General features: G+C 37.3%; 1 protein-coding gene across 1 annotated transcript in view; it reads right to left on the reverse strand.

Annotated features, from left to right (window-relative positions):
- HOOK3 (hook microtubule-tethering protein 3) overlaps positions 1–23,487 on the reverse strand; it is a 121,739-nt gene that overhangs the window by 75,946 nt on the left and 22,306 nt on the right. Inside the window, exons 3-5 of the mRNA XM_006896977.1 lie at positions 13,408–13,480; positions 9,442–9,492; positions 589–721 (exon numbers count right to left, since the gene is read on the reverse strand). Of these exons, the coding sequence (XP_006897039.1) occupies positions 589–721; positions 9,442–9,492; positions 13,408–13,480 (257 nt within the window). The remainder of the gene's footprint in view (positions 1–588; positions 722–9,441; positions 9,493–13,407; positions 13,481–23,487) is intronic.

The following is a 23,487-nucleotide window of genomic DNA, read 5'->3' on the forward strand; positions in this document are numbered from 1 at the left end:
TTTTGTTCTCTTGGGAGTCCATGTTCAAGATGGTATGCACAGTACTATTCTTCAGAACTACAACTCAAAGGCTACCAATTTTAGGAGGATCCAAGTCCAAATCCATTTTTATGGACTAGTATTCTCCTTTTAGTGACTAGGTACTCCTCTTTTCTCCCAATAAACACAAATTTGTAAAAGTTTCTGTATATAATAATATACTACTACGTCCAGGATATCTCCCTATTATCTACTATACATGTGTGTTATTAAGTTCAGATCTGAGTAACTATTAAACTGTACACCTCTGTTAACTTTTCCCCTAAACTAAGGGGTGGTTCTTATTATATTCAGCATGGTCAAAAACGTATTAAAAATAATCTACTCAAAGAATACATGGTCTGCTGAGACACATCACAATGAAATTTATTGTCTTCCAAAAGCTGAGCTTCAAAAAATAAATACTAGCAAACTTGCAGAAAATTGCATTTTTTGAGAGTGGACGTAAAAAAGGTATTACTGTCTGTCCTGCTGATTTATATATAACATACAACATATATTACTCCCCTCCATTATTTCAAATGTGTGCATTAATTTTAAAGAAATTACCTTGCTTCTGTTCACAGTTCACAGCACAGCCTAAAATGAGCTGAAGCATCCTTCCAAGTTCTGCGGCATCGGAATGCTCCCCAATAAGGTTCACGTCAGGAAGAGTAAAGTCATTAATTTGCTGTCCTAAAATCTGAATGGAGATAAACAGCCTATTAAAAGTAAATTTAAACGACCAGAAAGAATACTCTGTAGTGGTATCTGGTATCATACTAAAGGACAGAGATGTTAAATCAATCTTACTATCAATTTCTATGTTTATCTCCCATACCCAAATTATTACAACCTTAAATTACAACAATATACTGTCAATTTTTCCTTCTCTCAAGATAAGACTCATTTACTATTTGAAGAATTAAAACCAAAGTGGTTCTAATCTAGAAAGACCCAGACATAGCTAGGAATAAATATCAGTTCACACTCTCAATAGTAAGATCTTTCGCAGCAACCTTTACTCTCTAGCCTCCCAACATAGTGGCAACAAGATACCTTATCAGGAAGCAAACAAAAGAATCCCCTGAAGGGAAAATTGGCCCCAAATAATGGCTTAAGAATAGACAAAGCTATGGCTGATAGCCCCACAGTTGAACCCCACAACAGCAAAAGGTCAGCATGACTGGAATTAAGCGGAGGCAGGAGATATGATATGAGCTGGAGTTCTGGAACAGGTCATCAAGGTCATTCTGAGGTATGTTAAAGACGTAGATTTTTATGCTGAATAAAATGCAAAAGGATTGAATCAAATAAAGAGAAACACACTACAAACTCAAACGAAATTTTAATTTTCCTCCATGTACAAGACAATTTCTAGAAGGATATACATAAAACTAATAATGGTAAATACTTCTAGAAAGGTAGCCAAGAAGTTGGGGTTGGAAGATAAACTGGTTTATTTATACTATATATATTTTTTTTTTGTTGTTGATATTTTAAATTACCAAATGATACATATTTTTCACCAAAAAATGGGGGAAATATTGGGAGCTCTGGTGGCCTAATGACAAGAAGTTGCAATTCAGAAGGCATCTGGTTCAAGACCACCAACGGCTCCGGGGAGAAGGCTGGGTAATTTCTTCCCGTACCATTAACTGCCTCTGAAAACCTGAGAGAAGGTCAGCTATGGGTTGGTTCCAACACTGCAGTGCACAACAACAATACAAAGGAGAAGAACATTTAGTTATGTGAGAGAATAATGATGAAACTGGTGACAAATCACAGTTTAGACTCACTAAATGGTTGTGTATGCTCAAGTTATCACCACTCTTATTTACTACTCCAATTCTTGGCCAGAAGAATGAGGCAAAGTAATAAAAGGCATCCAAACTGGCAAAGAGGAAGTAAAATTATCTCTAGTTGCAGATGATAGGATCCTATATATAGAAATTCCTAAAGACTCAGCAAGAAAAGTATTAGATCAAATTGAATGATTCAGCAAAGTTGCAGGGAACAAGATCAACATATCTTTGCCTACAAGGAGCCTTTTCCAAGACATATATTTTAGTCCTTTTGGCAGTCGAAAGGATATTTAGCACTCTTCTCTAACACTACAACTCAAAGGCTACATTTTTAACATCAAGAAAATAAAAACCCTGTGCAAAAATGAATGGAAATCCAAAGCCTCTGTAAATTTTTACTGAAATTAATAATAAATTTAAATTTAAAAAAAGTAAGTTAGAGTAAGGATAGCAATGTATTTATAACAGTTCATGCTAATAACACTATATCATGGCGTGGAGGAGGAATAGTGGAAATGTACCCACATTTACGACATTCCTCTTACCAAAACCATTAATGGAAAATAGGAACTCCATTGGAACGTGTATCTCTGGATTGGAAATGATGATATTGTTAATATTTCTAGCCTTAAGCTTAAAAGATGGTAATGTTCAAAATTATTTGTTATACATTTTGTTTAAATTTTTCCCTCTTTTAACAACTGGGATCTAGAGGGAAAAGAAAAGACCAGAGAATGGCCAAAATTACTGGGGCAGCTATTGCTGCCAGTTTAGGGCCTGTGTCAGGAAAAGGAAGTCTTACGCATAAACAGTGCCACCCAAAGGTAATAAAGGAGGTCAGAATTGCTTCCACTGTGGAAAGCTGGGCCACTTCAGTAGACAGTGTCACAGACGAGAGCCACAGATAGGCAAGGGAGTAGAGAGGAAGCTCCCACTCACTTGCTTTAAGTGTGGATCTGAAGGACATTTGGCCAAGGGTGGCCCACATCAGGTCCTCATGGCTGACAGGACTGACAGGCCCCAGCTCTCAGCTGGAAACAAAGGAGGATGCTTCAGCGATTTAGAACCTCCCAGAAGAGCTGTGGGTGAGCATTAACATTACTGGTAAGTACATTCATTTTCTCCTGGATATAAGAGCCTACTATTTGATCCTAAAAGCCTTCTGAGGTTCCAACTCTTCTCACTATTTCTTATTTGTTGGAATCGACGCAAAACCTCATAAGCAGTTCCTTACTTCACCTCTGCCTTGCATGCAGACTTCCAAGTTGTAAAACAACCCAATTGTAGATGGAATTTGGTCCAGGACTTAAGAACAATAAATAACATAGTTGAGCCTCTACATCTTGTGGTTCCTAACCTTTATACTATAATAGACAATGTGCTAGTCAATAGGCCTTTTATTGTAAGAACTACCTTCCCTCTAACTTGATTTGTGGCACTATTAGAGCCTCTACTTGGAATATTAAGGCTTTTTAATTTTTGACTCATGTACTTTTAATTTGCTAGTTAAATTTGTGTCTTCTAGGCTGCAACACTTCCATTATACATCTTCAAGGATATGAACATGTCAACTGATAAAAGTGCATCTAAATTCCAAAATCAATCTCCATAACAGTCTATGTGTTTCCTATTGCCAAAGGGGCGCTTTAGAGTAGTGAGAGAAGATCTTCACCCTGAAACCCACAGCATTCCTTTTCAGCAGGAAATAGCTAAGAGAATACACCATTCCCTTTTCCTTATGAATCAGGGTGAAGTCTCTCTCAGGGAGGAGTGATAGGGAATGGCCAAGGACACATTGACAAAGGAGATGAATCAGAAATGTCTTTGACAAGCACTGTGGCAAATGGACAATTAAAACAGACTTTCAAGGCGGGGGAGGGGGGAATAGAAGAACAAACTGGGGAGGAGGGTAGAGAAAATAATGCAACAATGAATGAATGAAAACCCAAAATCTCTGTAAATATTCATTAAAATTAATAAAATTTAATTTGAAAAAATAAAATAAAAACCCTAACCACCAGGTCAATAGGCAGTATCACGGCAGATGCACAAGAGTCAGAAACTGACAATGATTTTATCTTGCTTGGATCCATAATCAACACTTTGGCACCAGCAGACAGGACATCAAAAGATGTACTGCACTGAGAAAGTCTGTTGATACGGACCTCAAGATCCTGAAGAAAAATTATGTCAGTTTGAAGACTAAAGTGTACCTGATCCAAATAAAAATCTTTTCAGTTACTTGCTATGCAGCTGAAATTTGGACAATGAATAAGGATGACAAAAGAAGTCAAGGTATTTCATCAGTTATTAGATCTCTAATCAAAACAACAATGAAGTATTATCTCAATCCAGGAACAACTGCAAAGTTCAGTAAGACCTTAAAAATAAAAGATGACAAGGTGAGACAAGAACTCTCAGCTCTGCTGGTGGGATTTTAAATGGTGTAGCCACTATGGAAGGCTTCTTTAAAAAGTTAAAAATAGAAATACCATTTGATTCCACAACCCTATTACTAGGTATATATTCTAAGAAAGAGTTTTGACACAAACAGATATATACATATCCATGTTCTAACAAGGAGTTGGAAACAATTCAACTTTCCCTCTAGACGGATGAAGAAAGACATTATGGTACATTTACACAAAGGAGTAACTATCAAACAAAGAATATGTGAAACACTGCATAACATGGATTTATCTAGAGGACATTATCCTAAGTGAAATAAATCAGTCACAGAAGGACAATTATTATATAAAAACACTATTATAAAAAGCTAAAGAAAAGTATACACGGATATAATCATTCTCATATGGAGAGCAGGATTAGGAAGGCAAAGGAGGAGAGTAAAAAGTAATAAATAGGTAAAAGATACCTTCTAAAGATGGGTGAAGGAGGATACAATAAGGTAATAAATGTCATAAAACAAGATGAGAATAAATGACTTCTTTCACTCAAATTACAGAAAAATAAAAAGCTGGGGGCAATAGAATTTCTAAACTCAAAGATTTATTAACTATGCTTTTTTTTTTTTCTTTTTCTTCTTAGTACTCTTAAGTAAATGATGATAGGCAGAATCACCTGCATTGTTTTCTGATTTCTGGTCCCCTCAAAATAACTTTTTTTTCTCTCATTATATATATTTTTAAAATATCTGGGACTGTCTCTATGCATACATCAGTGTATCTTAAATATCATCTTTCTTCTTGGAAATAAGTATTTATTAAACTTATTTATCTTTTAAATTATACAGTAAAATCTATGAAAGCCAAAACCTATGTAAGGTGAAAATTTATTAAAGAAAAATTCAGTATTTTCTGCTAAGAAAATTGACAGGAAAGTGGTTAAGACTGCCCCTTGTTAGAGTAGCAAATCTTCAAGGACTGGGAAACAAGGCAGTTCTGTCAAGTTGCAGCTCTCACAGATTTCTATTTGCTAAGATTTGAAATTTTAGGGTACTTACTATATGATAGCACTGTGGGCTGTGATATACCAGAAACTACAAGTCTGGCCCCAATTTATTTCATGACACTAATAAAATAACAATCCAATAAATAATAATGTTGGTAAGACAAGGACCAAAGGAAATGAGCTAGGTGGTATGATAAAGGGAAGGGGGTCAAAAAGCCCAATCCAAGTGAGCATGTGCTAAGGGAAAGAGCCTCATAAGAAAGAAGAGTTAAATGGAATGTGAAGGATAAGTATGACCTAACAAAGACCAAGTGTTGAGTGAAGGATAGTCCATGCAGCAAGTGTATAAGTATCAAGGCTCCGAGGAAGAAAAGACTCAGCATATGTGAAGAACAGAAGTAAGATGAATAGGGGAATATCGTTAGGCCTAAGGAGAATTGCCCTTTTGGAAAACCTGACAGTGGTATACAAAAGCAGTACTGATCTATTTTGAAGTGATTGGCAGCTCCTATGAAAATGAGGTAAGCATTCTCATCTGCCATGATTCTACTTTTTAAGCCACAGACACTGAGGCCTTAGAAAAAACTTGTCCCTCTGAGTGCTGACTGGTCTTATGACGTTGCCAGAGAATTCTACCAGGTCCACAAACATGGTTCAGCAAATGAACCAGCCTAGAAAGGAAGTTTTCCTGGATGCATCTTTTATTTGTTATTGTTAGGTGCCAGAGTTGGTTCTGACTCATAGCAACTCTGCTTGATTACACGCTATCTTTATGATCTCTGCTGTAATTTAAGTCCAGTGTTGCAGTCATGTATCAGTCTACCTCACTGAAGGTCTTTCCCGCCAATGACTATTTCCCCAACATGATAACTTTTTCCAAAGACTTGCCCTTCCTTATAACTTGGCAAAATACAGGAGATGAAGTCTCACCACCTTTGCTTCTAAGCAGCACTCTGGTTGCACTTCCTTCATATGTAGGATACTATATATATTTGGGAAGCAGGAGGGGCATCCACTTGCTAAACAACATGTCTCTGGAAACGCCATGAACTTGGAGAAATTATGATGATTATAAAAAGGCTTCAGGCCTTTTGTTCATAGGGTTGATAACAGTTGTGCTCAACTCGACAGCAATCAATAGCATTATATAAATATATATATATATATATTAATGATGCTGACATAAAATAATCTGCACTTCAATCCCAAAGGACATATAACAACAGCTATGTCTCTCTCTGGATAGTGTTTAAAGATGGATTTCCGAGATGTGGTCAAGACTGAGCAAATCTTACTATAAAGAATCTACACGAAGCATGCTTGAGCCAGTCAGCCATGTAAGCCATATATTTTAAATGGACCATTTGGAAAGGTTGTGGATATAATAGTCTTTACCTTCTTCCTATATGCACTGAAAGCTTTTTATTTCAGACAGTAGTTTCAGGGAGGACTGTTGTTGTTAGGTACCAACAAGCTGCATTTGATTCACAGTGACCCTATGAGCAGACCTGAACACTGTCCTATCTTTAGCTATCCTCATCATCTGTGACACACTTGAGCCTACCGTTGCAGTCACTGTTCCTATCCATCTTGTTAAGGGTCCTATTCTCTTTCATTGACCTTTAAAGCATGATGATCTTTCAAGCATCATGTCCTCCTAGTAACATGTGCAAAGTGTGAGAGATGAAGCTGCACCATTTTTATTGGCTTACTGGTAAGGAGTTGTGCTGTCAACCCAAAGAAATAAATCCACCAATTGCTTTGCAGGAGAAAAACAGGAAGTCTTCTCTCTCATGCAGTTTACTGTCTCTTAAAATCTGTCAGAGGACTAGCTTTGAGTCCGTTCTGACTTGAGAGTAGATAACAACAACCAGAGACTGGGACTCACCAAGACCCCATGTGTGTCAGAGTATATCTGGGCTCCGAGAGAGTTAATAAGTAAAAATAGCACTCCTGCCTCCAGATAATGTAAAGTAAAAGTTTAAAAGAACTCTTAAAAAAAAAAAAGAACTCTTAAGAACTTTTATTAATGCTATAACTAACTCTTAAGAACTTTTATTAATGCTATAAGAACATGGTAAATACATTTTTGTTTAAACTTTGCAGAACTTCTGTGCATTGTATCACTGAGCTCCCTGATTGCAGGAGTGGCATCCACTTCCAAAATAGCTTGCCTCCAGAAACTCTATGAACTTGGAGAAACAATGAAAGTTATACAAGTGTTCAGATCTTTCATTCCTAGGGTTGCTATGAGTCATCTATGACTTGATGGCACTTAACAACAATAATCTTTGTTTTATACTTGAGAGAACTAAACTAAGAAGAAGCAAATCAGATTCTTGTATTTGACTACTATAGACCTATAAAGGTGATTTCTTTCTTATAGTTCAATCTAATAACTTTCCCCATCACACATTTAGACTATCACTCAGCCTGGACTCAAATACAGATCTGTCTGACTCCAAAGCCCATGATCTTTCCACTCTCTCTGCTGCATTCCTATGGCTTCATCTGTATTTTGGCAGATGTATTTTTCTACCTATGACATTAGGTAGGGAGCTCTAGTGGCCTAGTGGTAAGAAACTGAGTTGCAATCCCCAAGGCACATGGTTTGAATCCACCAACTGCTCCATGGGAGAAAGATGGGCAACCTCCTCCCAGTGATTAAGTGACTCTGAAAACCCATGGAGGGTCAGCTACAGGTCTGTTCTGACTTAATGGCACACAACAACAGAGGAGAATAATAGTGTATGAAGAGTTTAAAAGGGTCCACTAGGGGAGCTCTGGTGGCCTAGTGGCAAGGAGCTGCAACTACAATCCCAGAGGCACACGGTTCGAATCCACCAGATGCTCTGCTGGGAAAGGAGGGACAATCTCCTCCTGTACCAGTCAGATCTGATTTGACGGTACACGCACACAAAAATAATAAAATAAAATAAAATTAAAAAAAAAAATTAAAAAAAAAAAAAAGGGTCCACTAGGAAATTAGGGACGATTTTTAAATGAGTGACATAATCAAATTTGTATTTTCAAAACCTCATTCTGTTTTCAGTGTGGAGAACAGTTTGCAGAGGGCCAGGGAGAGAGCCAGGGTAACCAGTCAGACCAGTACAGTAACCTAACCAAGAGCTAATGATGGTTAAGTATAAGTAGGTGGCAACAGAGACAGAATAATCTGTATTTCCTTAGTTTTAACTAACAGATTTTACTGATGGTATAAAAATCAATTCTTTACTGGATGATTTAAATGTACTGGCTTGACTACTTGAGTAGATGGCAGGGTCAGCACCTGAGGTGGAGGAGACAAATGATACAAGTATGTTGTTGTTGTATACTACTGAGCTGGAACTGATGAATAGCTGAAGACTGCCCATCTTTTCCTATGTAACACATGGTGGATTCAAACTGTGTTCTTGTAGGTTGGCAGCACAACTCTTTACCACTAACCCACCAAAGCTTCCTGACGTAAGTACAGATGTAGATAAGTCATATGGGGATATGTGTGATAGAGTTCCTATCTGGCCACCAAGAGTGATAAAGACAGGATTTATTTAGTAGGATTGTAAGAGAGTGGAAAAGATTTCATGAGGAAAATGATGTAGGTTTTCAGGTGTCCAACTGATACCCTGGATCGTGAAATTAGAGAATTCCACGGCCTTGCTTTGGTTTGTTCGTTTGTCCTAGCAAGTCTAATTGTATCTATGTAGATTCAGATAGGAAGCTGAGTTCATGTAGTGTTGGACTATTACCAACGGATAAAATAGAGGCAATTAATAGAGTTAATTATGATGATGAAGTAGAGAATTAACAACCTTTAGAGGAAAGGGGAAAGTGGTAACAGATGGCAGAAGACACTATGTTCTAAAATAAGTTTGTAATCTTCTACAAACTATTTACATTGTGAAAAAAGATTCTAACTGCCAAGTAAATGGTGATTTGAACCAACATCATAGAAAATACACAGTACAGAAGTAGATTATTTAATTTGCGTGTATTTTTTCTTTAACTTGAAACTATGATAAAATTAAACTTTTTTTTTTTTAAATTTTTATTATTTTTGTGTGAGTGTACCGTCAAATCAGATCTGACTGGTACAGGAGGAGATTGTCCCTCCTTCCCTGGCAGAGCATCTGGTGGATTTGAACCAAAAATTAAACCATCTTAATGTGTTATTTCAATACAAAATGACCAAAAAAAACCCAATTACCTCATGATTGTAATCCAGAATTCCTTTCAAAATTTTCTTTAAGTTGCTTATCTATTCAAAGAGAGAAAAGGGCAAACAAAGATCAAAATATAATTTAACAAAAAATTTGAGCTAGTCAAGTTCATAATAAAAATATAAAAATACATCATTTAACAAGAGATTTGAATCACAACCACAAAAGTAAAGATTACTGTGACCACATAAATAACACACTCACACATACATAGTGTTTCTTTTGAAAATACTGTGTACGGAATTTACGTGGTTGGCCAAAATAACACGTATGTAATCTGTTAAAAATACAGTAATGGCTTAAATTATTTGATATACAATTTATAAAATAAATTAATTTTTAAACATGTAAAATTTTCAACTGTGATCACACTGATAAAACTCAGGAGAACAACTAAATGAAACTTAAACAATAAAATAAAAATTTTTGGATTTTTTGCACAGTAAGAAAAAATTATGTCCTCTTTAATGAAGATTTGAGTTTGGTAAGATTACCCCCAGAAAAGTCAAGTTTCAATTTACATTAAGGTCAAACTCTCAAGTCACAGTCAAAAATTTCCTCAAAAATCTGTTAAAATAACCCACAATATATTTCCAAATTCCATTACAGTAAAAAGGCTATTATTTAACTCAAGTACCAGATTATGTACTTAAAAGTCTTTAGGTTAAAAGATAAGAAACAAAATAATTAAAAAAAAAAAACCAACAAAATCACTGTATCTTAAAATACTTGAATAACACTTTGCATACCTACATTAAATATGCTAGAAAAAGGACTCTAGAAATAAGACAGGAAGGAGGACTGATAAACACATCTCCTAAGACACTTGAGAGCATAAACTGACTACCATATACTGTCTGAACAAAAGACAGCATCACCTGCAACATACTGTAAATTGCTCCCCCTTTAAGTCTGTATTAAACTAAATGAATATACAGTATGATTCTGTTTATCATCTACCTAGCTTTCTCTGGTGGCTATGAAGTAAAAGAGACTGAATCACAACAGGGTAATCCAACGGCTAGCCAAAGACAGTATTTTTAAGGTAGAAAATAACTTGAAAACTAGCTTTTTATAAGAAAAAAAATCTTTTAATACAGATAACATGCCTATCCTTTAGAATGTATCTGAATTAATAGGAAATATGCCATTAACTTCCTTTATTCTAAAACATTCTTTTTCCATGTTTCAATGTCTAAAATGAAAATTTCTCAATACATGCATTTAAAAATGGCTTTTTCCCTTCTCTCATTAAATTAATATAAAATCATTAGTCAATAGCATCTTAAAGTGAAGAAATACAATAGAGTAAAAATACTAAGGAACAAAAAAAAATTTAAAAAGCAAAACTGAAAACAGTAGTTATTAACACTAAGAATGACAGTTCAGGGCTCAGTAGCATTTTGCTAAGTTTTACACAAGGTCCAATGAGTCTAACCTGACTGTGCAGCACTGAACAACAACAACATGAAGAATACGATAAACCTTTTTTTAATAAACTTTCTTACATTCTCTGTATTACCAACATTGTCGTACTCATGATAGTGAAATCTGTGTGTGTGTGTGTGTGTGTGTGTGTGTGTGTGAGAGAGAGAGAGAGAGAGAGAGAGGGAGAGAGAGATTGAGAGAGAGAGAGAGATTGAGAGAGAGAACTATCATCTGTGTGTCTATGAATATGTGTTTGGTGCAATTCCCTGTTTGGCCAAGACAGCAAGCAAACATAAGTAATGATTAGTAGGAACTGTTTAAAATATTTCTAATACATTATAAAACATTTATCTTAAGTACCTAGAAATTGAGATAGTTCCATTAGAGAGGTCCCATTCACTCTTATATTAAGTAAAAAGATATTGGTGGATCCAATACCTCAGCACTCAACACACACTTTTAATCAAATACATGTTTTGTGGGGAAATATAAGGACAGATCAAATAAGAATAGGTACTACAAATCCATAGATTTCACACATTTCTAGGTATATATCAGGTCTATTTAAAAAAGAAATGGCTTCAGAGTTCTCCAAACTACTGGCTGTAATCATTTTGTTTTTTCTCTCTCTCTTTCTCATTGCTGTGGAGCCAGAAGCAACTTACAAGTGGTTTGAAATATGAAGGTGAGGAAATTGTGCGATCTTTCTCCCACTGAGCTGCTGGGCGATTTGAACAACCAAGAGGTTTGACCTCTTTTAACTTTGAGGGTTAGCAGGGCTACTCTATAGAGTACATCTATTGCTAGACCATAAATATCAATATAATGTAACAAAATTATATAGAAGGAGGATAAATTAGCAGTTGCCAAAGATTACAGATGAGGCATGGCATGGATGGGACTATACAGCATCGTCAGACGGGAACTGTGTGTTGCTGAACAGCTCTTTAGCTTGACTGTGGTGAAGGACTTCTTATCTGCTAAAGCTTCATAGACCTATACAAACTCACACAAATCAGTGCAAGTAAAACTTGTAAAATCTGCATAAACTCTGTGGAATATACTAATATGAGTTCTCCAGTTTTGATAATAGGTGAGTTTTGCTGGTGTAGTCCACAGTGAAGCATGCCACTAACCCAAAAAGTCTTGCTTCTCCTATGATTTACAGTCTCAGAAACCCACTATGAGTCATGTTTGATAGCAGTGAATGAGCAATACCGTACTATCGCTGTTTAAGATGGAGAAAATGAGGGTATCTTTACTATTTCTATACATTTGTTTATAATATTCTTGAAAATATAACTATTCCAGAATATAGAAAACAAAAATCAATTTATTAGGATTCAATTTATATTTTTCAAAATAAAATAAAAATATCACAACATAAAATGATGATTCAGTTAATAAGTGCAAATATTTAGGTGAGTGAGCTCTCTAATGGCCCAGTGGTAGAGCTGTGCTGCCATCCCAGAGTGAAATCCACTAGCTGCTCCTCAGGAGAAGGAGAGAGACAGTCTCCTGTCATGTTATTTATTGCATCTGAAAACCTGCTGGAGCATCAATTATGAGTCATAATAATTATATACCAAGTATATAATTCCAACTTGATGGTATATTACAACAGTAGCAAGATTTAGGTGAGCAAAATGTTGCAATGTAAACTATACTTAATGTAAATTTTAGTCAAAAAAGTTTGAGAAATAATGGAACTTAATATTACTAAAAGGTGCTCTTATAGTGTAGTAGGTTAAGTACTGGCTGCTAACTGAAAAACTGCCAGCTTGAAACCACAGATCACTTCCTGGTAAGAGTTACTGTCTCACAAACTGCCATGTGTCAGAATAGTAAGTTAACGTTACTAAGAAGAAAATGAAAATGTTTCATTCTACGAGTGTTTTAGACATAGTAAATAATGGTCATTATTTTTAAAAATTATTGTTAACAGGCGAGCTCTGGTGGCCTAGTGGCAAGAAGCTGCACTGCAATCCCAGAGATGTGAAGTTCGAATCCATCAGATGCTCTGCTGAAGGAGGGACAATCTCCTCCTCTACCAGTCAGATCTGATTTGACGGTACGCACATTAAAAATAAATAAATAAAAATATTGTTAACAATATTAGCAACAAACACATTTATTTGCTTTACACTACTGTGTTTTATATACATTAACTCAATTTCTGTAAGTAGATCCTATTAAAATCTTCATTATACAAAATAGGGGAATTGAAGCACATAAATGTTAAACAACTCTCCCAAGGATGGTAAATGGTAGTGCTGTGAATGTGGACACAATATACTTTGACTGCAGAGCCTATGCACTTAGCCACTATGTTTTATTGACATTATTTCTTGTCAAGGAATATCAAGGTAACCTCAATCTTCAATTCTAGATTATTTCACTACAGGTTACCTGAGCTGCTAAAGCCTACTGGACTTATGAAATCAAATATCAAGAAGTATTTATAATATACACCACACACACAAATGTTCAAAGATAAACAGACAAGGAAAAGAAAAACTAATTACCTTTAGTCTCCAATTCTCTCCTACTTCAGTTTTGATTCTATTTAACCAATTCTCATCAAAATATACAGGATCTCTGCAAATAAGGAAAAGTTAAGATATGAAGATCAGGTGGCTATTGAAATAAAAAAATAAAAATTGAAATCCATCTCTTCCTATCACTCAGTGAAAACACAAAAAAATATTTGTCACTAAATATATGAGGCACAGTGCAAGTATGGCTCAGTGGTAAGGAACTGTGCTGCTAACATGAAGGTACATGGTTTGAATCCATCAGCTACTCCATGGAAGAGAGATGGGCAATCTCCTCCTGTGTGATTTACTGCCTCTGAAAATCCACTAGAGAGTCAGCTATGGGTCTTTTATACAACTGTTTCTAATTGCCTAAAGAAAAAAAAGAAAAGCAAAAAACAAAAACAAACCAGATGGCAATAAGAAAACACATACACAAACATACTCTTGTTTTTAGGTTGCGGTCAAGTCAGTTCCAACTCATGGTTACCCCAAGCACAACAGATCAGAACATCTTTGTTATGTCTTAGCTCACGGTGCAGATACTGTGTTGTCCCATCTCACTGAGGATCATCCTCTTTCTCATCTATCTAACTACTCTAACAAGAATGAAGTCTTTCTCCAGAGACTAGTCTTTCCTGATAAGATATCCAAAGTAAATGAGATCAAGTCTTGCCAGACTTTCTTCTGAGGACCATTCTGTTTGTGATTCTTCCAAAACAAGACTTATTTGTTCTGGAAATCTATGATGTACCTGATATTTCTTCACCAACAGCAAAATTCAAAGGAATCAATTCTTCAATATTCCTTATTTATTGTTCACCTTTCACATGTGTTGTTTTTGTTATATACCGTCAAGTTGCCTGTGATTCATAGCGACCCTATGTACAATAGCCCTAAAACCCTGCTGTATCCTGTGTCAATCTCACTGTATCTGACACATCTACCCCGATTACCCCAGTCACTGAATCAATCCACCTCATAGAGGGTCTTCCTCTCCTGAGCTGTCCCCCTCCACCCTCTCAAGCATGACATCCTTCTCCAAGGATTGGTCCCTCCTTGCAACATGTCCAAAATACGTCAGATGGAGCTTAAGAATCCTTGCTTCCAAGGAGCATCCTGGTTGAAACCTCTCCAGAATGAATCTGCTCGTTTTCTTAGTAGTCCATGGTACAGTCAATACTCTTCTCCAGTACCACAGCTCAAAGGCATCAATTCACCTTCTAACCTTCTTAGTCATTGTCCAGCTTTCTGATGCATAGCAAGTGACTGCAAAGACCATGGCCTGTATCAGTCACACCTTAGTCTCTAGAGTGGCACCATTGCTCTTTAGTATTTTGGCGATGTCCCTAACAGCAGACTTTCCCATCGCAATTCATGTGTATGAGAGGATAAAAAAATATGGCTTAGGTCAGGCAAGTTTTAGCTCTCAAAGTGCCATCTTTGCTTTGTAACCCTTCAAAGAGGTCTTTTGTAATTTGTCCAGTGAAATGTCTTTTTTATAACTTTTTCTTTTTACCAATGAAAATTGAAATTTAATGGTCACTTCTGTGGGTATATGGATCCAAGTAAAATTAAATCATTGACGTTTTAAATCTTTTCTCCATTTATCATTACATTACTTATTTTCTTGACCTTGACTGAAGGCAGTTATACTGGACATTCACTGGTATTCCTGTCAGGTGTCACTGAGTAAATGACACCTCAAAGTGAGCGTAAGAACAGAAGATCCTGAATTATCCTTATCCCTGATATACTTGAGCTCACTGCTAAAGTTGCAGTGTCAATTCATGTCAATTCAGTTGAGGCTCTTCTGCTTTCTCTCTGACCCCTTTACCTTTCTCAGCATAATGATCTCTCCAAGAACTGCCCCCTCCTGACAATGCCCCAAGTATGTGAGATGAAGTTTCTCTATCCTTGCCTATAAGGAGCACCTGGGTTGAACCTCCTCCAAGACAGACTTGTTCCTTTTGACATCAACGAGATATTCAGTAATTTTCCCCCAACACTACAATTCAAAGAATCAATACTTCATCAATCAACCTTATTCCTTGCCTAACTTTTATGCATAGAAGTGTTAGTCTGACTATGACTTGGATCAGGTGCATCTTAGTCTTTAAACTGACAGCACTGTTCTTAAGTATAAGGAAGGTTTTAATGAGTCTTCCTCTAATCAAGATGCTACAGTCTTTTTCAAATATTGTCCAGCTTCTCAAATTATCTGCTAGGCATACAGACTGACTATGGAGAAATATTTAAATTGAATACACATCTTTCCTGATTTTAAACTATGCAGTTTTCCTATGTTCTGTTCAAATGACTGTGTTTTGGTCTATGTACAGGTTTCACATGGGCACAGTTAAGTGTTCTGGGATTCTCATTTTTTTCAATGTTGTTCACAATTTATAATAATCCACGTGGAATGCCTTCTCATAGACAATAAAACACAGGAAATGTCTTTCTGGTATTTTCTGCTTTCAGCCAAGAGTCATCTGACATCAGGAATGATATCTCTCATTCCAGGGCCTTTTCTGAACCCTGGTAGATTTTCTGGCAGAGCCCTGTCAAAGTTCTGTTCCAGCCATTTCTGAATACTCTTCAGCAAGATTTTACGTCTTGTGATATTACTGATTGTTTGATAATACTCTCTTGGTTCCTCCCTCCTGTTTTGGTTTTTTTTTCCTTTTTGATAAGAACTAGTAAGAATCTCTCCCATTCTATTAGCAGCACTAGACAACTAAGACAACCAGCTATCTCTTGGTTCCAGTTCTGTTTTTCATCTCTAATTGAATTATACGTAGCCAGAAAAATGGGGGGGCTGCAAGAAGCACAAATATAACTTTTTGGGAAAGAAGGACCACACCCCTTAGGAAAAGGATACACTCTCAGAGAAACAAGACTGCTATAAACTGGGCACATAACCCCCAAAAAATTACTCTAATCCCTTACAACCTCTTGTAAAAACGGATAATGGAAAGTGAAACAACAAAATAGAAGGTAATTTTATAATGAGGAAGAATTACAAAAATAAATTCAGAGCCCCAAACTACTTAGTGCATTTTTATCACTTATCCAATTTATGAAAAACACAATCATGACAATCAAGGGTTAAGTATTTCCAATTGAAAAAAACTCATATAAAAACTGATAGACATGCACAACCAGAAGAGGACAAAACTGATGAATGGGACAATAAAACCTACACATTGGGGAAAAAGACATTTAGCAATGACATTTCAGACAAGGGTCTCATAATGAAAGTTTACAGAATCCTACAGGGCCTCCACATGACAAAGTCTGATAACCCATAAACAAAATGGGCAAAATATATGACAAGACTTTTCAAAGAGGAACACATTTGGATGGATAACACACACTTGACGAAATGCTCCAAGTCCCCGGCAATCAGAGAGATGCAAATCTCAGTAGCAATATTTGTATCAGGACAGCAAGCAATAATGTTGGCAAGGATGTGGAGAGAGTGGGGTTCTCATGCACTGCTAGTTGAGACTGTAAAATGATGCCACCATTCTGTAAGGCAGTTTGGTGTATCCTCAAAAAGCTTAACATAGAAATCCATATGACCCAGCTACTGCACTATTAGGAATATACCTTTAAGAGAACAGAACTGAGACCCAACTATAGCAAGAAAATGGAAACTTGTTCACCATAGGTGAACCTCTGGTATTTGAAACACCAGTGGCACTGTTTCTAGCACCACAGCAATAGGAAGCCACCACACTACAACAAACTGACAGACAGGTGGAGGATCATGTACAGTCTGTTGAAGTGCAAGCACTGTAAATTCATAGTTCTTATCTGCTATGCTAGAACTGAGAAACATCAGCCTCAGAAATGAAGTAATTTTCTCAAGTCCTTTCTGAGAGTAAGTAGCACACTACATTTCTGTTAAAGCAGACTGTAGCATTCACTACAAAACCAGTTCTGGTAAAACAACAATTATCTCCCTCACCAGGTGAAAAAGCAAAACCAAACAAAGAAAAAGAAACCAGGGGAAAAACCAATATTGTTTATGTCACTCTAGTCTAAGGGAGGGAACTTACTGCACTATTGCCCAATGATCCACAGCTAGTACACAGCAGCTCCTCTGCAACTAAATGGAACTATAACATTCAGAAAGTGACAGATTTCTATTAATAAGCATTTCATCTACTACTTAACCATAACATACCGTCTTCTTAAATTTTCACAATTCCTACTTTGACTCAATATACAGGCATTTGGCCGTAACTTGTATCATTTACAAATCTAGTTTTATTTCCTAACTGCCCTTTAATTAATGCTCTTGGGCTAAGATCAGACAACATGGCATTATTTTGCTTAAAGATCTTAAGAGATTACAGGTCTGCATAGATACGTAAATAACAACTGGTAATCTCACTAGAACATTCTTACTGAGTAAGAAGTTAATTTTAGCCTCTTACTATGTTCTGACTTCTAAGGAAAAAAAGAAATAGTATATCCTTTTTCTAAATTTTGCCAGTAACATATTCACTTGTCTGTTAACTTACGTGTCAGTTAAAATGTAAAGGGAAAAAAAACCCTACATAAATTTTTAATAATTATACAATTCTAGAAGTATAATCTGCCTAGAGTTGATTCTCTTCATTGAAAGAAAAAATTATTTCTAGTAATAACATTTTTACCATGTTTTTTGCAAACTCTCTAAAATTAAGACAATGTCTCATACAAAAATTTTTTATTCCATTATATAATACAGCATTTTTATTATCAAATTAAGCATTTTTAGATTTGCTGACACTTAGGCAGATTATTTTATGTAGTTTATGTAGTTAAAAGATAGTTTTAAGTCCATAAAATAGTTATTTTGGCACCCTGACATGTACTGGAGAATTGGCTATAATTAAATTTTGTATATGTAACAATATAAAAAAAAAAAGACTAATTATGCTCAGCCTTCAAAGTCAAAATAATCTGTCATATTTGGGACAGGCTCTAAATGAAAGATAACCAATTTAGGATATTATAAAAACATATAATTTCAAGAAGAATTAGACCACTATCTGTGGTTTGACTTTCATTTCTTCTCCTTTGGGTTTTGTGTATGCCATGTCTCTCCCCTCTTTCTTAAACTCTCAAAAAAAAAAGAAAAACTAATGGCACTTAAATACAAGTTGCCACTTAGGATTTTGTTCTTCAATCAGCATGTGGAAAACTCTTCTTGATGACAATGGATACAATAAAGTTACTTTCTTCTAAAGTCAAATGTTATAATTTCATAATTATTCATTCATCAAATATTTCCTGAACACCTACAGTAAAGCAAGATAGAGAGACATGCTCAAAGAGTGGTGGCAATATCAAATAGGGTGATGAGGCTTCATCGAGAAACTGACCAAAATCAGTGAAGGTTGTAAAGCTGGTAAGGAAAACTGTTAATGTGTGTATCTGACTGAAGAACATCTCAAACAGAGGTGGAGGCTATGCAAAAGTCCTAGAGGAGGAAGTATCTGACATACTCAAAGATGAACAAGAAAGTCAGTGTTATAAAGAACTCTAGTAAATAAGATTAAGAGCAGTAATAACTGTCCAGATCAGTTAAAATCTTACACATAATTATAAGGATGTCAGCTTTTACCTTGAGTGAAACAGCATACCACTGCAGGATTATGACCAGAAGAGAAAACTTACTATACAGGGGTAGAGAAGGTTATAAATACTACTTATGAAATTATTAATGTAATCTAGGCAAAACATGATGGTGGCGAGACCAATGTGGCAGCAGTACAGGTAGTATTTTCTAAAACTTTTTCCAAACATACAGAAAAGTTGACTAGGGTGAACAACTTTATCCAATCACAAAGATTCTGCTCTATTTGTTCTATAGAATTAATTTATCTTACTGTGTTAAAATATATAGGTAATTTCATTAATTTTTGCCTTTTTGAATTTTTAAAAGTTATAGACTCTGACATTCCATTTCTAAGAATTTTACTATGTCTAATAAAAGGACATTTTCCTATATAATTCTGTAATAGCAAATAAAATAAATATCCCCAAAATACCATCTACTACCCAGTTCACATTCAAATTTCCTCCAATACTGTCAAAATGAGTTAAACAGTTGTATGTTTAAACACGATACAATTAACAATAAATTATTGGTTCTTAATGGTTAGCCTCCTTTTTTAGATGCTGAGCGAGAATATTTTTTTTAACTACATGCTGTTCTTATGTGCCATTGAGTTGCCTGCAATTCATAGCAACCCTAAATACAACAGCTCTGAACCTTTCCTATCCTGAGCCAATCTCACAATCTCCGACTTATCTACCCATTACCCCAGTTAATGTGTCACTCCATCTCATCGAGGGTCTTCTCTTTTGCTGTCCCTTCACCTTTCCAAGCATGATGCCCTTCTCCAAGGACAGGCCCCTCTTGGCAAAATGTCTGAGATAACAAATTACGGCTACCACTGAGAACAAATGGAATCTCAGAATACTTAACTGTGCTCATGTGAAATCTGTACTAAGACCAAAAAGCTGTCATCTGAACAGAGCAAGAGAATACTGAAAGGTTTAAAATCAGGAAAGGTATGTGGCAGGGCTGTATCCTTTCTCCATACCTATTCAATTTGTTTGCAGAGAAAATCATTCAAGACACTTGACTTTATGAAGGGTGTGGCAATAGAATTGAAGGAAGACTCTCATCAACAATGTGCATTATGCAGACAAGACAATCTTGCTTGCTGAAAGTGTAGATTTTAAATGCTCACTGAAGAAGAACAAAGACTAAAGCCATCAAAATGGATTACCTCTCAACATCAAAAAGACAAAAGTCCTTACCACTGGGCCAAAAGGCAGCATCATGATAAATGAAGAGAAGACTGCAATTGTCAACAATTTCATCTGTTGGATTGGGAAAATCTGCTGTCTAAGACTTACTTCTCCAAAATGCTGTTGTTGTTATGTGCCGTCGAGTCGTTTGCGACTCATAGCGACCCTATGTACAACAGCCCTAAACCCTACTCTATACTATGCCATTCTCACTGCCTCTGACACACCCATCCCAATTACCCCAATCACTGAATCAATCCACCTCATAGAGGGTCTTCCCCTCCTGTGCTGTCCCTCTACTCTACCCAGCATGGTGTCCCTCTCCAAAGACCTGTCTCTCCTTGCAACATGTCCAAAGTATGTCAGACGAAGCCCAGAATCTTTGCCTCCAAGAAGTAGCCTGGTTTAACCCTCCCTAGGATGAATCTGTTTGTTTTCCTGGCAGTCCATGGTACATTCAATACTCTTCTCCAGCACCACAGCTCAAAGGCATCAATTCTCCTTCTGTCATCCCTAGTCACTGTCCAGCTCTCTGATGCGTAACAAGTGATTGCAAAGACCATGGCCTGTATCAGGCGCACCTTTGTCTCCAAAGAGACACCGTTGCTCTTGAGTACTTTAGAGAGGTCCCTAACAGCAGACTTTCCCATCGCAATACGTTTTTTTATTTCCTGGCTGCTGATGCCAAGAGTGTTGACTGTGGAGCAGAGCAAACTGAAGCTGTGAACAATCTCAATCTTCACCATCCATCCTGATGCTACCAATTGGTCCAGTGGTGAGAATCTTTATCTTCTTGACATTGAGCCTCAGTCCACACTGAAGGCTGCAGACCTTGACCCTCTGCAGTAAGTGCACGAGGTCCTTCTCAGTTTCAGCAAGCAAGGTTGTTTCATCTACATAACGCAGATTGTTGATAGATCTTCCACCAATCCTAATGCCACGCGTCTCCTCATAGAGCCCAGCCTCTCGGATCATCTGCTCTGCATACAGGTTGAAAAGGTATGGAGATAGTACACATCCCTGGCGCAGACCCTTCCCAATTTTGAACCAATCATTGTTGCCCTGCTCTGTTCTGACGACTGCCTCTTGGTCCAAGTATAGGTTTCGCATTAGCACGATTAAATGTTCTGGGATTCCCATTCTTCTCAGGGTCAGCCACAGTTTGTTATGATCCACATAGTCAAATGCCTTTGCCTAGTCAATGAAACACAGATATATATACCTTTGGTATCCCCTGCTTTCAGCTAAGATCCATCTAACATCGGCTACAATATCCCTAGTACCACGACCCCTTCTAAACCCAGCCTGGCCCAGCCTGGACTTCTGGCAGTTCTCTGCTGATGTGCTGTTCCAGTTGTTTTTGGATAATCTTCAGTAGAATCTTGCTTCCATGTGAAATCAATGCTATTGTTCTGTAGTTTCCACACTCAGTTGGGTCCAAAATGCTAGAGAGCAACAATGTCAGTTTAAGAACTAATGTGTGTCCGATCCAGGCCATGGTCTTCTCAAATGCTTGCTATGCATCTGAGAGTTGGACAATGATGACAGAAGAACTGATGCCTTTTGAATTGTGGTGTTAAAGAGGACTAAGCATTCCATGGACTGCCAAAAAAAAAACAACAGTATTTCTTGAAAAAAGTACAGCCAGGGTGCTCCATGGAGAGAAGGATGGTGAAGATTCATCTCATATATTTTTGGGCACAGGTCAGGAGGGGCTGGTACTTGGAAAATAACATCATGCTTGGAAAGGTGGAGGATTAGTGGAAAGAGCAGATTACCCTCAAGAAGATGGAATGACACAGTGATTGTAAAAATGGGCTCAAGTGTATCAGAGCTGATGAAGATGGCACAGGTTAGGGCAGGGTTCAGGTTAGCTGTTTATAGGATTGCTACGAGTTGTACTCAACTGGACAGCATCTAACAACAAAAGGAAAGAGAAAAACATGAAGGTGAAAAACTGTGCTAGGGTATCACGGTTATCAAAGAATTAAAGAGCTACTGGAGTGCTGGCACCTGATGGAGTGAAATGCAATGACAGGAAACAGTTACCAGACCATGATAAATATAAAAATTGATATGGAGGATTACATATATCACATGGGGCTGCTATGAGCTGGAATCAGAAGGAAGTAGTGTTTGGGGCTGCTGAGGTTTCAGAAAACACATTACATGTAATTATAAGGTCTAGAAACTGTGGCTGACTCTGAGAAGACTGGGAATCCCAGAACATTTAATTGTGCTAATACGAAACCTATACTTGGACCAAGAGGCAGTAGTCAGAACAGAGCAGGGTAACACTGCATGGTTCAAAATTGGGAAGGGTGTACGCCAGGGATGCATCCTGTCTCCATACCTTTTCAACATGTATGCAGAGCAGATTATCCGAGAGGCTGGGCTCTATGAGGAGAATTGTGGCATCAGGATTGGTGGAAGATCTATTAACAATCTGCGTTATGCAGATGACACAACCCTGCTTGCTGAAACTGAGGAGGACCACATGCACTTGCTCTGAAGGGTCAAGGGCTGCAGCCTTCAATATGGACTAAGGCTCAATGTCAAGAAGACAAAGATTCTCGCCACTGGACCAATTGGTAGCATCAGGATGGATGGTGAAGATTGAGATTGTTCACAGCTTCAGTTTGCTCGGCTCCACAATCAACACTCTTGGCACCAGCAGTCAGGAAATCAAAAAGCGTATCGCGATGGGAAAGTCTGCTGTTAGGGACCTCTCTAAGGTACTCAGGAGCAAAAGTGTCTCTCTGGAGACTAAGGTGCGCCTGATACAGGCCATGGTTTTTGCAATCACTTGTTATGCATCAGAGAGTTGGACAATGACTAGGGAGGACAGAAGGAGAGTGGATGCTTTTGAGCTGTGGTGCTGGAGAAGGGTACTGAATGTACCCTGGACTGCCAGGAAAACAAACAGATTCATCTTGAAGAGGATTAAACCAAGCTACTCCTTGGAGGCAAGGATTCTGGGGCTTCGTCTGACATACTTTGGACATGTTGCCAGGAGGGACGGGTCCTTGGAGAGGGACATCATGCTTGGGAGGGTGGAGGGACAACGCAGGAGGGGAAGACCCTCTATGAGATGGATTGATTCGGTGACTGGGGTAATAGGGATGGGTGTGTCAGAGGCGGTGCGGCTGGCGCAGGATAGAGCAGGGTTTAGGGCTGTTGTGCATAGGGTCGCTATGAGTCGGAAACGACTCAACGGCACATAACAACAACAACAACAACAGAATATAATTATGG

Source organism: Elephantulus edwardii, unplaced genomic scaffold (genome assembly GCF_000299155.1).
Source record: "Elephantulus edwardii isolate Elephantulus edwardi_28Jun2011 unplaced genomic scaffold, EleEdw1.0 scaffold00195, whole genome shotgun sequence".
NCBI lineage: Eukaryota > Metazoa > Chordata > Mammalia > Macroscelidea > Macroscelididae > Elephantulus > Elephantulus edwardii.